This window comes from Neolamprologus brichardi, chromosome 13 (assembly GCF_056152115.1).
Source record: "Neolamprologus brichardi isolate AB-2024 chromosome 13, ASM5615211v1, whole genome shotgun sequence".
Classification (NCBI taxonomy): Eukaryota; Metazoa; Chordata; class Actinopteri; order Cichliformes; family Cichlidae; genus Neolamprologus; species Neolamprologus brichardi.
This window is the reverse complement of record NC_142116.1, coordinates 7,182,524-7,195,111: the sequence shown is the minus strand read 5'-3', so window position 1 is coordinate 7,195,111 and position 12,588 is coordinate 7,182,524. Positions and strand designations below refer to the sequence as shown.

At 42.5% G+C, this 12,588-nt stretch overlaps 1 protein-coding gene across 2 annotated transcripts in view; it reads right to left on the bottom strand.

Annotated features, from left to right (window-relative positions):
* Positions 1-12,588, bottom strand: part of meis1b (Meis homeobox 1 b) — a 77,164-nt gene that overhangs the window by 63,427 nt on the left and 1,149 nt on the right. For both annotated transcript variants that reach the window (XM_087850055.1, XM_087850054.1), the window contains exons 2-6: positions 11,097-11,317; positions 9,870-10,011; positions 9,505-9,555; positions 8,887-8,937; positions 7,599-7,742 (exon numbers count right to left, since the gene is read on the bottom strand). In XM_087850055.1, the coding sequence (XP_087706181.1) occupies positions 7,599-7,742; positions 8,887-8,937; positions 9,505-9,555; positions 9,870-10,011; positions 11,097-11,317 (609 nt within the window). The remainder of the gene's footprint in view (positions 1-7,598; positions 7,743-8,886; positions 8,938-9,504; positions 9,556-9,869; positions 10,012-11,096; positions 11,318-12,588) is intronic.

The window sequence follows — 12,588 nt, the reverse complement described above, 5'->3', positions numbered from 1 at the left end:
AAAAAAACAACGCAACAAACAAAACACACGCAGACAAACACTTATCGAGCCTCCTCTACCGCCCGCGTGAGCCTATCTTTGCTCGGTGAAATCAAATGAAGGAGATATCAAGGGGCAATGTGGTGTTTGCATCACGCTTTTAGGGCTTTGCGACGAAATGACTGATAGAAACCCACACGGAGGAAACAAGGAAGGAGACGAGAGGAGCACACTGGGGAACAACTGGTTTCAATTGGGACACTACAATTGGCTCTGCCGCAGCAAGAGGGTTTCAAGTTGAGTTTAGCATTATAAAAAGGCAGACACTAATTCATGACTCAGGTTTGTTTTAAACAAAATATAGAAGGAATAGAATAACAGAAAAGAAAAGAAAAGTCAGCAAATTCAACACATTTGGGGTCTGTTAGAGCTCTTTTGATGTTCCTGGGCTATGAAATTATATTCCAGTGCTTACATGGACAATATAATTGTTGTTTTCCAAATTAGGCTTTGAGGCTTTGCAAGAAAGAGGGGAGTCACTGCACAAAGGCATGACTAGGATGGCGACTGGTTAGATAAACGCTGATTTTAACAGGGATAAGATACCGAAAAGATCCCTTCTCCACCTCTTACAAATTCTTTTTTGCTGACCGTAGAACATTGAAAAATGAAACACCCGTGCATGACCAAGTTAACTCCAGAGAACATCAGAAGTGAGGTAATCCAGACCACATGCTCAGCGAGCAAAAAGTTAACTCTGGCTTTTGCCGTGTTTTTCAAAAGTGAAGCATTTAAAATATGAGCAGAACTTGTTTATTCAGAGCGCAATGAAAAAGAATAGTACAGTACCCCAGGGATGTCGAACAGCAAGCATTAAAAACCCAAGAGCCTCAGCTTGCAAAAAAGATATTCTCCCCCCCCCCCCCCCCCCCCCCCCCCCCCCCCCAATGTTCTTTTTGTTTTAATTCTATAACAAATTCCATTTGAAAATATAATTAGAAAGTGGAGGGGGAAATGGCAAACTACTGCATTAGCTGTAATTGAACAAAAGAGCGCTTTGCCTGCTGGGAGGTGGCCACTGAGGCCCCACGGGAAACGGGGCGGGGCTGAGACAGGACCTGGTGGCATCTCCGCGGGGATGAGGAGTTTATTTATAATCGCAGGCCGCGCTTGGATGGAAAGGGCCTAGCACTGATCCAACACACAATTATTGCACACACGGCTGAAAACACACAACCGACAAACACTCGTAGCAGTGCGCACAGGTCATGCAGTGCATTTGCACACACACCCAGTCACAAGTAAAAAATTTTTGATCACTTGGTTTGTGTGCACACACACACTCACAAACACGCTTTTCATTTACCTTATACAAACACATCGCATTGCTGCCATACCCACGGCCTCTATTTAACAAAAGCACACACCTTGACCGCAAGACACAGGGAAACAAAACAATGCACACCCTGTGCCAGCAAGACTACGGCACACAATAAAGATCTTCACCTTCAAAATATGGGGTATGTAAATTTCCAAGATGAATAGATGCATAAATAGAAAGCTTGAGGTAGTGGAAAGAAGGAGAAACTTGTCCTTCTGCACACATAGCAGCACGCTTGATTTATTCTGTCCCTTAATGAGCCGCCATAGTCTCTCACCACCTCTCCGTTCCCCTCTCTTTAACTCTTCCCTTTACCCGCCATCTCCTGTGCAGGATGCACATTAATTCAATGCTTAATTGTTTAGTAAATTCAATTTTCCACATTCTATTCTGCCTATCTTTAGGTAAAGTTCTTAAATCGGTGCCGCCAAGCTGTGGGAACCCTGTTTTTGAGCCATGCATACCTTTTTTTTTTCATTACCATTTTTTTTCCCTACACCACCCTAATTCGCCATGAAAAGATTTTCCTTGCTGGAAATTCTGATTCCACTATGATCGGTGAGGCATTCCAATCCAATGCATTCTCATTGTGCCGCGTCTTAGATGCAAGAGGGGCTTCCCTTTCTGGCTGTGCCAGGCCCCATATCATACAAGCACTCATGCAAGAAATGTTGCCTTGCCAATTCATTTGCAATAATAAAGAAAATGGTTAAGGTTGTTGTGCTTTGCCCCCCCTGCCTACGCTTCTCCCTTTCTTCACTCTGAAATATCTTTTGTGATGATATGGATATTTACTTTTCACTCTGTGCCAGTGAGCGTGCGGAAATAATCATATGTGCATACTTACAGGCACAGACATAAATATCCAAATAACCCCCCACACATACACTCTTCACTGGTGGTACATCTGAATCAAAGATGACAGTTGAGCTACTCCATCCCCCAGAATTCTTTGGTGCATCTACTCTCTGTGGTAGTTTTCTTTAACACCATTTTTGACCTTTGCAACAGCACTGCTTTCTCAAGTTGAAACCGGCGAGAATGCCATGTGTTGCAGCAGCAAGATGGCATGCAATAACTCCAGACACATTCTGCCACTCAGCTGAATGCTGGTGGGAAAGCTGTAAGTGAAAGGGGCTGAAAGGCCAGCTATTGTAAACTCTTGTTTACTTTGCTTTTCACTGTAACTAGATAAAGCAGGATCTGCCTCTCTGATAACCTGCCAGGCAAGTGCTTGCCCGACTACTTCGGTTTTCTGTGCTCTCTCCACCCCTCTCCTCCCCTTGTTGCAATATTACTGCTTCCAAAATGAAAAGAGGGGCTGATAATGGTATGCGTGTGGAAAAAAAAAAAGGGGGGGGGGGGGGGTGTAGAGAGAAAAGACCCCTCACTCCCTCCCATTCTGTTCAACACTCCCCCTTCCTCCCTAACTCTTCACAATAGACAAAGAAAGAAGAAATAACCTTATAATTGCTAAAGGGGGTGAGGGAGAAAACTGGATTTGGTCTCTTGAGTAAGTAAAGTATGCTACACTCAATAGCCGTCAGGTACTCTTCAAACGGCTTTTTAAAACCGGTGGGTTAACCTCATAGAGACAACCAAAGATAATTACATGTTTAAGATAATTACTAGAGCTTTCAAAGTCCATTTAGATGACACTCGTGGAAACTGACAAACTGATTTCCCTTCCTCTGTGGCCTCTTCTACTGCAGCTCTTACTATAGACTCCCTGGTTACCCTCTATGAGCTGAAATCCAAACAAAAACATTAGCTCAAGTGCTTTCCCCTCTCCACGCCATCGAACCCCAAACAAAGCAATGGAAAGGTGGGCATTATTAGTTGACGACACGTTTTGCTGTGGTTTCTTCGTTAGCCTAGCCTGACTTGGAGCCACTGCGCTGGGATGTTCTCGGTGGATTCCTTGGAGACGGGTTGTTTGTGATGGTGGCCATTGTCAGAGGCTTGCAGGGGGTTAAGGGGGAGAGGAACTTTCCATTAGCTAAGTACACATGTGTTAAGCCAGGTTATTGTTTACTTAGCCAAAGAAACCACAGCAGGCCTCAGGGACAGACATGGCCGCCCATCATAAGTAACAGCAGACACAAACCAAAAACTTTATTTGTAACTGGGAAATTCTGACTATCATAGTGTGTCTGTGACACAGTGAGGCCGCACTAAGCACTAAGCACTAGTTTTAAAAACAACTCATAAATCAACTTTAACAAAAAAAGGCCATAACACCAAAATAAAAAAACAAAACATACGCACTTTAGATGTGTGAAAAGAAAATTATGAAGGCACGAGAGAGGCTCCTGACATTCTAGTTCTTTGAAGTTACTTCAGTCTAGAGTTGCTCAATCATAATCACCCCTACTTGCTATTCCACCACAATTATAAAGAGGCTAAGAAACACACAAGTCACGTGGTCACCTCTTTGTATCACTTGTTGAATCCCCAACAGCCGCCCTGCATTCACTACCGAATGGAAGAAAAGGGGGAGTTTAGGCAAAGGGGGAGTAGAGGAGAGAAGGGGTGAGTGGGGGTCAAACCTCTCTTCTATTCAACTACAAAAGCTGCTATTACCAACAATCACTACAATGATTCAAAAGTTTGTATTAAGAACAGCAGTGTGCCACTGTAGGAGAGAGAGGGGGATGAAAAAAAAAACAGAGCGAGTGTGTGCGCCTGTTAAGTCGGGTGAAACTCGATCCATACTTCAACGAGAAGCGGATAGATTAGCGATAGCGGTGTACTGATTAGGAAAATAGTGGCTGACCCTGGCAGTCATGGTTTCCATTGAGCTAGGAGTGGGGAGGGAGCAGGGGTCACTCTTTGACCGCCAGAGTTACCTAAACCAACACTGCTGGGTCTCACTGACCTGGAAACCCGTACTTGTATGGCATAACAGTGCCAATTGTTGGGAAAAAGATACCGCGATAGCGCTATCAGGAGCAAATTCTTACACAGTGACCACAACACAAAGCTCAAACAAGCCGGGTTTGTTTAGAAAAGATTGTGCAGGTTAGAAGCACAACAGCAACGGGTCCCTAATGTATACTATAGATGTTATTTCAGATTGCAGCCAATTTCACCTTGTTTTCACATTATTTCAACTTCTCAGGAAAAGACTCAGCATTCACAATCAAAGAAAAAGTCAGGCAGTAAATATTTTTAAAAGGAAATTTCAATTATTTCCAGTCCCACTTCAGCCTGCATAGCTCAATCAAGTAGAGGATCTCTTGAGATTTGTAGTGAGTCCTCATCACTATTAGTACTGTTGTCCTCTACAGCAGAAAGCCTGGGCCCTCAGAGTTCATTAGCAAATTGCTACACCCCTCCCCATGCGCTCTGTGCAATTAAAGGCAAATGTGTAAATGACGTACAGCAGCGTGGAAATACCTCCCCACTTCTTTAGACTGAGGTGAACGTGTGCGCCGGGCAAATAGGGACACAATCAGCAGAGTAACTCTTGCCATATTTTCACAGCAAGAAGAAGATTGAGACAGACGCGGCAATATTCGCGGTCACGTTATAGGCCTTCGCGAAATTAACTTCTTGTGTTTTTTATGTCTGCATACTGATTAGCTCAAAGTAGATCTAATGGGGCAAAAACATGCAGCTCAAAGGGAGGAAATCAACGTGAATGTGGTGGAAACATCTCCAGAGACCGGCAAGGAAAGAGTTAAGAAAGTCCAACTGGTGCTAACCAGTCACTCCACTCACATAGCACCTGAGGGGGGTGCTGCATTTATCAAGCCAGTCTGAACACACACACCAGCACACGCACAAATACACACACACATATATGCATACACTTGCAGACAGATGCATGCACAGAGCTTGTGCGCGCGCACACACCCACACCGAAAGACACACACAAACATAGGAGGGTATGCCCAAACTGGCTGGGCTGCATTCACAAGCCAGTGCAGAGCCTCTGACTTTTTCACCTCTCAGCTATGCTCTGCTTTCTTTTGAAAGAGGCGCTCAGTGTCCTTTCATATTTCCTCACATAGGCAGGCCGGAAAACAAAAAAAGGAAAAAAAAATGTAAAGACATGTAAAGAATATTCAGAAAAATCACTGTTATGACGCAAGGGTACATAATGCAGCAAGAAAGTCAGCGTTGTTGAATTGTTGAGTTTAATAAATTCAAAGTAGTTTTTTCCTCTGACATTTTTTTTCCTCTGCTACAGTCGCCTCACTGGAATAAATTGGTTTATGAATAAATGAGCCTGCTTTCTCCATCTTGTTAACATTGTTCTTTTGTGCAAATTCTCAGCATTTTTTTCCAGTCCACTTCAACTTTATGCCCGAGGGCATATATTAAAAATACATATGGAAAGAGATAATGCACACACAATGCAAATCCGTTAAGGATGTCACCACCTAACAACTGCAGATAAGATGCCACACAAAAATAGCCCATAAAAATTTAAAATATATATATATATTCTGCCACAAGTAAGTCATGAAGTGCAGTGCCATTGGATTGACAATGTAAGTATTCAGCGGTGAGAGGCATGCACCCTCTGCCTGTTTGGATATGCTCATTTACACACAGGCTGCTCTTGTGGACAGTCTCCACATTAGGCCATCCTACCAGAACATCAGCCCATCCCTCAGTATTACAAATCTGTCAAAAAAGTTTGCTCTGTGTTTTAATACAAACTGTGCCTGTAGGTCATTTTTTAAGATTCTGTCAGTGTAAACATAAGCTTGTATGGGTTTTGGCCTGAATTGGCTATATGTAGGCAACCGTCATTATATTAAAATAGGCCACGTCTTCATCTTACAGTCAATTAAAGATCTGCATCAGTGCCGCAAGCACAACATCATTTTCTTCATATACCTAGAATCCCAAGGGTTTTAACACACTATTTCAATATCTATATACCATAAGGCTTCATTCCATGTTCTGACCTATCTATAAAAAATTTGACAACTGAATCCCTGAGAGAATACAACAGGCTGTTTAAAGAGACACTTAAAAGCACAAGTGGTGTCTGTGTTATTTAATTCTGTTCCTGGATTAAATGAAGTATTATCTTCTGGGTGATCTTTCTCATTTCCATAATCAGACATAAGGGCCAGGGATGGAGGAGTGCATGCGCAGCAGAGTGAGGCTCTTCCCAGTTGGGCCCCAATCGGCTCCCAGTCCTCCCATTCAGCACAGAACATAAAAGCCGCTGGCTGTCTCTCTCTCTTCTCAGACCAGCCACTCAACCATATGGAAGTCCGCGGATTTAAATTATTTAGCCTAATCGCTTCATTACTTTTTATGTCGGACTATCCAACTAATCCCTTTAATTTGGACACTTGATTCCCCCTCCCCCGCGCTGTCTATAGGTTATTGCCGCCACACTCCGAAGTAATTTCTTAAAACTCTGGTATAACTTAACGAAACGTGCATGCAGCCCGCTTTCCTGCATACAGGGCGTGAGCTATTAATGGCCGCAAGTCCAGATTTGCATAGTTATAATGATCGGTTGCTGTTATCATTATTTAACGGCAGTGTAAGGACCATTAGGGTCATGCCTGTGCGCACACTACAATGTCCCCGGAGTGCAAACAGTCAGTGAAGCACATAATGAAGGCTGTGGTTATCTCTGATATCTGCACAAAAGGAAACACTTCTTAATCTACCTTTAATGCCCCCTGCTTCTATAGCTTTCGAAAATAAACCGTCTTATTGGCGCTGAATCTGTGCGCTCTGAGCGAAACAAAAGCGGGGGAGAGGAGGGGTCTCGATAAGCAGTGTGCACTCATGTCTAAGGAAAAATACTGACAAGACGCGAAATGAACCGTGAACTCTAGCTACAGTGGAGAAACCAAGGCATCTAAACCACAGTGTGCAGCCCATGCTGCTGCTGCTCTCTTCTGGGCTACAAAACAGAGAGGAGCTGATAAGGCTTTAGGTTCAAAAAGAGAAAGAGAGAAGAGCGGGAGAAATGGAGAGAGGAACTAAATTAAAATCGACATGGAACAGGTCAAGTTTATGGCGATGCTTTTTCAAGCTAATCTTCCCAGGTCGGTTTCGGGTTCAAGTCTTAATGGGCCAATAATAGCAACATTATTCCGATTTTTCTTTTCTTTTTTCATTCCGAAGGATGGAATGGAAACCGTCTTTAATCATATGCAAATAGCAGCGCAGCACAGTAGTGACCCAGAATAGCTAAATGGCCAGCAGGGAGAACGCGCGCGCACACGCACACACACGCGCAGATGGAGAGATGTACCTGATCAAGGGCCACCGATCTCGTGATTTCCTCGCTGTCTGATTTGGAACCGCCCTCCCTGTCGTCTATGACCAAGTCGATGGGCATCTTGCCTTTCAAGCAGCTGATGTACCGGTGACAGAAATTATCACACAGCTCGTGCACCTAAAGGGAGAAAGAAGGCAGAGGTGTTACACACTCACCCAAACTACACGACAGTGCCATGCGCAACCACGACACCGATTCGACGCGCAAAAGTGCCCCGAAGACTTTTTGTGCATTTTGACACAGCTAAAAATTACATTTGTGAATCTGTATTTAAACGTTATATACGTATATATAAACTTTCTTTTAAACTTATGTTTACGGGTTTATATTAACTTCTTGTTAATTTTCTTTCGTCTATAAAAAGTGAAAGATCACTTTGGATTCAGGATAAGGTTCCCGCGCCTTTTGTGGCAGTGGACTGTCCTGAATGGAATAGTCAACTTCATTTTTTTTTCTCCTCTCAAAATAGAGATATCGTCGAAAATTGACAGTGACAAGAGGGCTCTGAGGCTACAACGCACTCAACACCCGTGTTAAATTCATCATCAGTGCCCTGGGTTGTGGCCATTAGAGGAGGGTGACCCGCTTGACTGACATTTAAGGTAAACTGTTTAATTTCATCAACTTATTATATTATCACTGCCAATGTGACGCATCCGACTGCTTGAGAAACAAACAGAAAAAGGATAAACGCATGCGCAAAAAATACTACTTCAAACTTTATTTAGGCTACTGAGTTCATATGTACAGAATATATAGCTTTCCGTAGAGAAGCAAGATCTGTAGAGAAAGAAGTGCGTGCACGGAGATAAGTTTAAAAACGAAAACTTTTTAACAGTTTTGATTATGTTTGAGAATGTCAACGTTTAGGCTAAAGTTGGCTTTAGAGGCTATCGCAGTCCATCTGAAACGAAGACAAATCAGAGTTTTACACCCACTACTGCCTCTATCCACAGATGGTTGCCTGGGGCCTTTTGCCCTCCACAAAGAATCATTTTTTTAAACCCGCAAAATTCGCCTATATGTTTCACCTTGCACGCAATTTCTGCCAGCATTAAACTTCATTAAAACATGGGAGAGACTGGGCACAGAGATATCTGTTCCAGTTGTAACAGCTTGCGTCGTGATTAAACGCGGAAGAGAAATGGCCCCATGATTGATTTTGACGCTAATTATAACCGACTAGCAAAAATACATTTATGCAAATACAGCCCATAGGTCTGAAGTGGCACAGTGGACAGAAATGGCGAGAGAATATTACCTTCTCCAGCTCCAGAAGATGAAATCGTAAAACTTGAATGGCTTGAATCATCTGAAAAATTAAAATAACAATAAAAAATGAGCTGTTCACATCTCTTGATATTAAACAGACGCGTTTTTCTCAATACAAGTAACTGTAGATGAGGAAAATATTCATGTGAATGGATTTTATGTGGAACTGATATTAAACTTGGATGTTATTGCAATATGGAGAGCAGGCGTACAGTACAGACTGAAGCTGCAATAAGCCTCAGAGTCAGAGATCTATTAGTCACCAACTAGTCGAGGGGAAGCGTTACTCTAACATTACATTTAAAGTATCAAACTGAACAAAGTGGAAAGACTGAATAGAATAAGTTTCCAGGCAGGGTTCAAAGGTGTGTGACAGCTGTCTGACAGCAGCCCTTCATCTGCAGATACAACCGGGGGCCATCATGATATCAAACAGCCCAAAAAAAAGGGAATATCAGCTGCAATCCTGCTTTAACTTTTCAGCACCACGTGGCTGCCTGACACAGATGAAAAGCCCGCCACATCCAAACAACAGCTGGCATATTCAAAAATGCAGTACGAAAATGCAGAAAATGTCATTTGTGCGATAATAAAATATAGAGCTTACCAGATTATCCAATTCTGGATTCGATGAAAATAAAGGTTTTTCTGCCCGAATCTAAAACCCAAAACATTTCTTTATAAAATATATGAATATAAAACGTCACACTGATATTTTTAACATATAATGTAATATTAAATTCACATACACGCATTAAACGGAACACTAGTTACTTCTTCGCAAAGACAGTGCACAATATGAAATTAGAACATTGTAAAAATTGCGTTAATTTGAATGGCAGATGTCTATTTAATTCATTTCAGTGCAGAATTAAGTGTAAGCACAAAAGCCAGAATTGCACATTTCGGACTGTCAGGTGAGAGCTCACGCTGCTCGAGCATGCAGATTAAGAAGAGTCAAAGTTTCCTGACCTGTTTTGCAAACACTGCTATGTCTTCATTGAAAGATTCCGATGAACAAACGTCTCCTCCCGCCACCCCGGGCTCTCTGGGGGTGCAAGTCGCTAATTCACATTTCTCAAAAATCAGTGCAAGCAAGGGGAACAGGGGGTGCCTGGGAACACACACAATAGCAAATGTCACCAGAGAGAACAGCGCCGGGGTCAAGACTACTCCAGGCTAGATTTAGCCAGCCATGGTACTCTTCAACAACTCACCCATGGGGACTGCTGCTGCTGCAGCCCATGCTATTATATTATGCAGAGGCTCGGAGAAAGGCTTCAAACAGCGGACAGACTTTTGTGATTAAATCTAGGCGCGCCTAATAGCATAAAAGCTTTAGAGTCTGTCAAACAATTTCTTGCACAGGTCTCCGTTTGCATCACAGGCGTGTGTTTGTTTGGCAAAGAAAAAGAAAGAAAAAAACTCGACGGTTAAATGTGCACACATTTATTATTTATTGTTCAAGTCCTTAGAATAAATATGTGCAGCCTGGTAATGCGGAGGTGAACGCGCTACCTGAAGTTGTGCCACTGTGGCAAAAGGTGGTAAAACTGCAACTGGCCTGAAAACGCTCTTGTTAGATTTTAATAAACTCACGTAAATTAATAAATGATTTTCTTTGAACAGTTTTTTTTAATTTGCTGAAGCTTTGCAAATTAATACAATTAATTCAAAATGTTAAAAAGCAGAATCTATTTTTATTTGTACTTTTTTTAAACTTATAATAAACGGCAAAGCTTTAAATGGAATATAAGCGGGAAAATTTGGGGGTGGAAAAGGCTCTACGTATAGGTGAGCTTGTTTCAGAAATATTCAAGTCAAAAAATAATTGGAACAACGGGAGATTGGCGAGTCTTCCAAGTACAAAAAATATTGCTATATCTTTCACCCAATAGAAAAACGCAACAGACATGACTGGACTAAAAAGTACAACACTCCAAATTATGCCAAAAAATAAAAGAGCAGGAGAAGCCCGCTTAGCCTCTCTCCTCCCCAGCGCCTCTGCATCAGTTTGGGTTCCAGTGTGTCTTAAACTCTTCACCGGGACAGATTGCTGTCCCTGGCATCGAGCCTGTGTTTTCTTTTGTACGAGGCTGATTTTGCACCCACTTGCCCACCCCAGCTGGCCCCTCCAGGCCTGGATACACGCCTGCCCGACAGAGTGAGTTTCCCCACGGAACGAAGGCGTGCACCTACCCGTATATAGCGTCTTTATCTCTCTTGAGAGCGTCGTTAACGGAGGAGCCCATACTAGGAGGCATGGTGTTGGTGTGGGCGGTGTGCGGGTACTGGTGAGTGTGCATCTGGGGACCGTGGTTGAGGTGAACCGCCTGCATGGACCGGGCGCCGTGCGGGTCTCCGTACATGGTGGTCGGGATGCCCACACCGTCCATCCCGTAGTGGGGCAAGTCTTCGTACTGCACACAACAAACACCCGGGTCAACAGTGAATATAGACGTACAAGACTATATTAGACTGATTAAAACTTTAGTGTAAAAACAGCGAAGTGTAAAAGTGAGTAGCAGGACAAGTGACACTTGTAGTGTTGTTTTTTTTCTTCTAAGAAAAAGTTCGGCCAAGCTGAAGAAATAATTTAATTAATTTTACAAAATTAAGAACGTGTTTTTAAAAAAAAAAATCCAAAATTTTCAGGTACACATACGCTTAGCTTCCCTTTTAAAAATAAATGTTATTAAAAATTGAGGAGGGGAGAAAAAAGATATGTAAAGCAAAAGAGAGACAAATTCACGTCTGTGTTTTTGATTTTATAATCAGAGAAAGTTTTAAAGACTTGAGTCTAAAACGGAGTTGTCTCCAGTAAGAAAACTGCACTGATAATTCTGAAGTGCAAGCTAGTTTTTGTTCTCGACTCATTCCCAGTGACCCTTGAAGCCCGGAGGAAAAACACATATGAATTATTCAATATGTTCGAAATTACTGGGAGTACAAAAACTGTAGCAACACGGCTCGGTTATTATTATCGCCATTAACCAGGCGGTTGTTGGGCTTTAACACCATAAACCCGGAGTCCTGTGTAGTCACAGTGTACAACAACAAAAGTCTTAAAGTTGTTAATTGTGGCGTTTCTCATTTTAAAGGCTCGTAACTGTGCTGCATGTTCTTACTTATCGAGCACGCTATGATTAGTGCAAACAACACAAGTCGCGTGCTGTGTTTTTCATGTTGTTAACCGAAGGTGAATATTCAAACTTTTTTCATGCGTCGCTTTTGAGTGAATTACCACCCAGCCTTTACGTTTTTGGTTTGTAACTACTCAGAAATGTTGCTTCTGGTCTGATAAAGGTCAAATTAAGCAACTTATTTGAGGTTTGCTTTTTTCATATACAAGAAAATATGCTTAAATTATTAATGACGTTCTTTTAGACGTGACAAACAAGTGCCGGTGGAAGAGTAAAATGCATTATCACTTAAGGCTGAGCATGTCGACCCTAAAGGCAAAGAGGTGCAAACCCCAGCGTGGTGTAGCCCCAGTGCCAAATTCTGCAGCTAAATGTGTCCAGTGTCCCTAACATCCCCGCTTTTACGCTGTTTATTATCCGTGTGAAGATTCAGCTGCTGCTCTAAAGAAGTCCCTGGATTGTGCGAATCAGAGCGTTTGTCATCACCTCGTTATTAGGGAAAAAGTGCCTTACTTGCTCGAGGCTTATTTTTTTGCATATTTAAACGC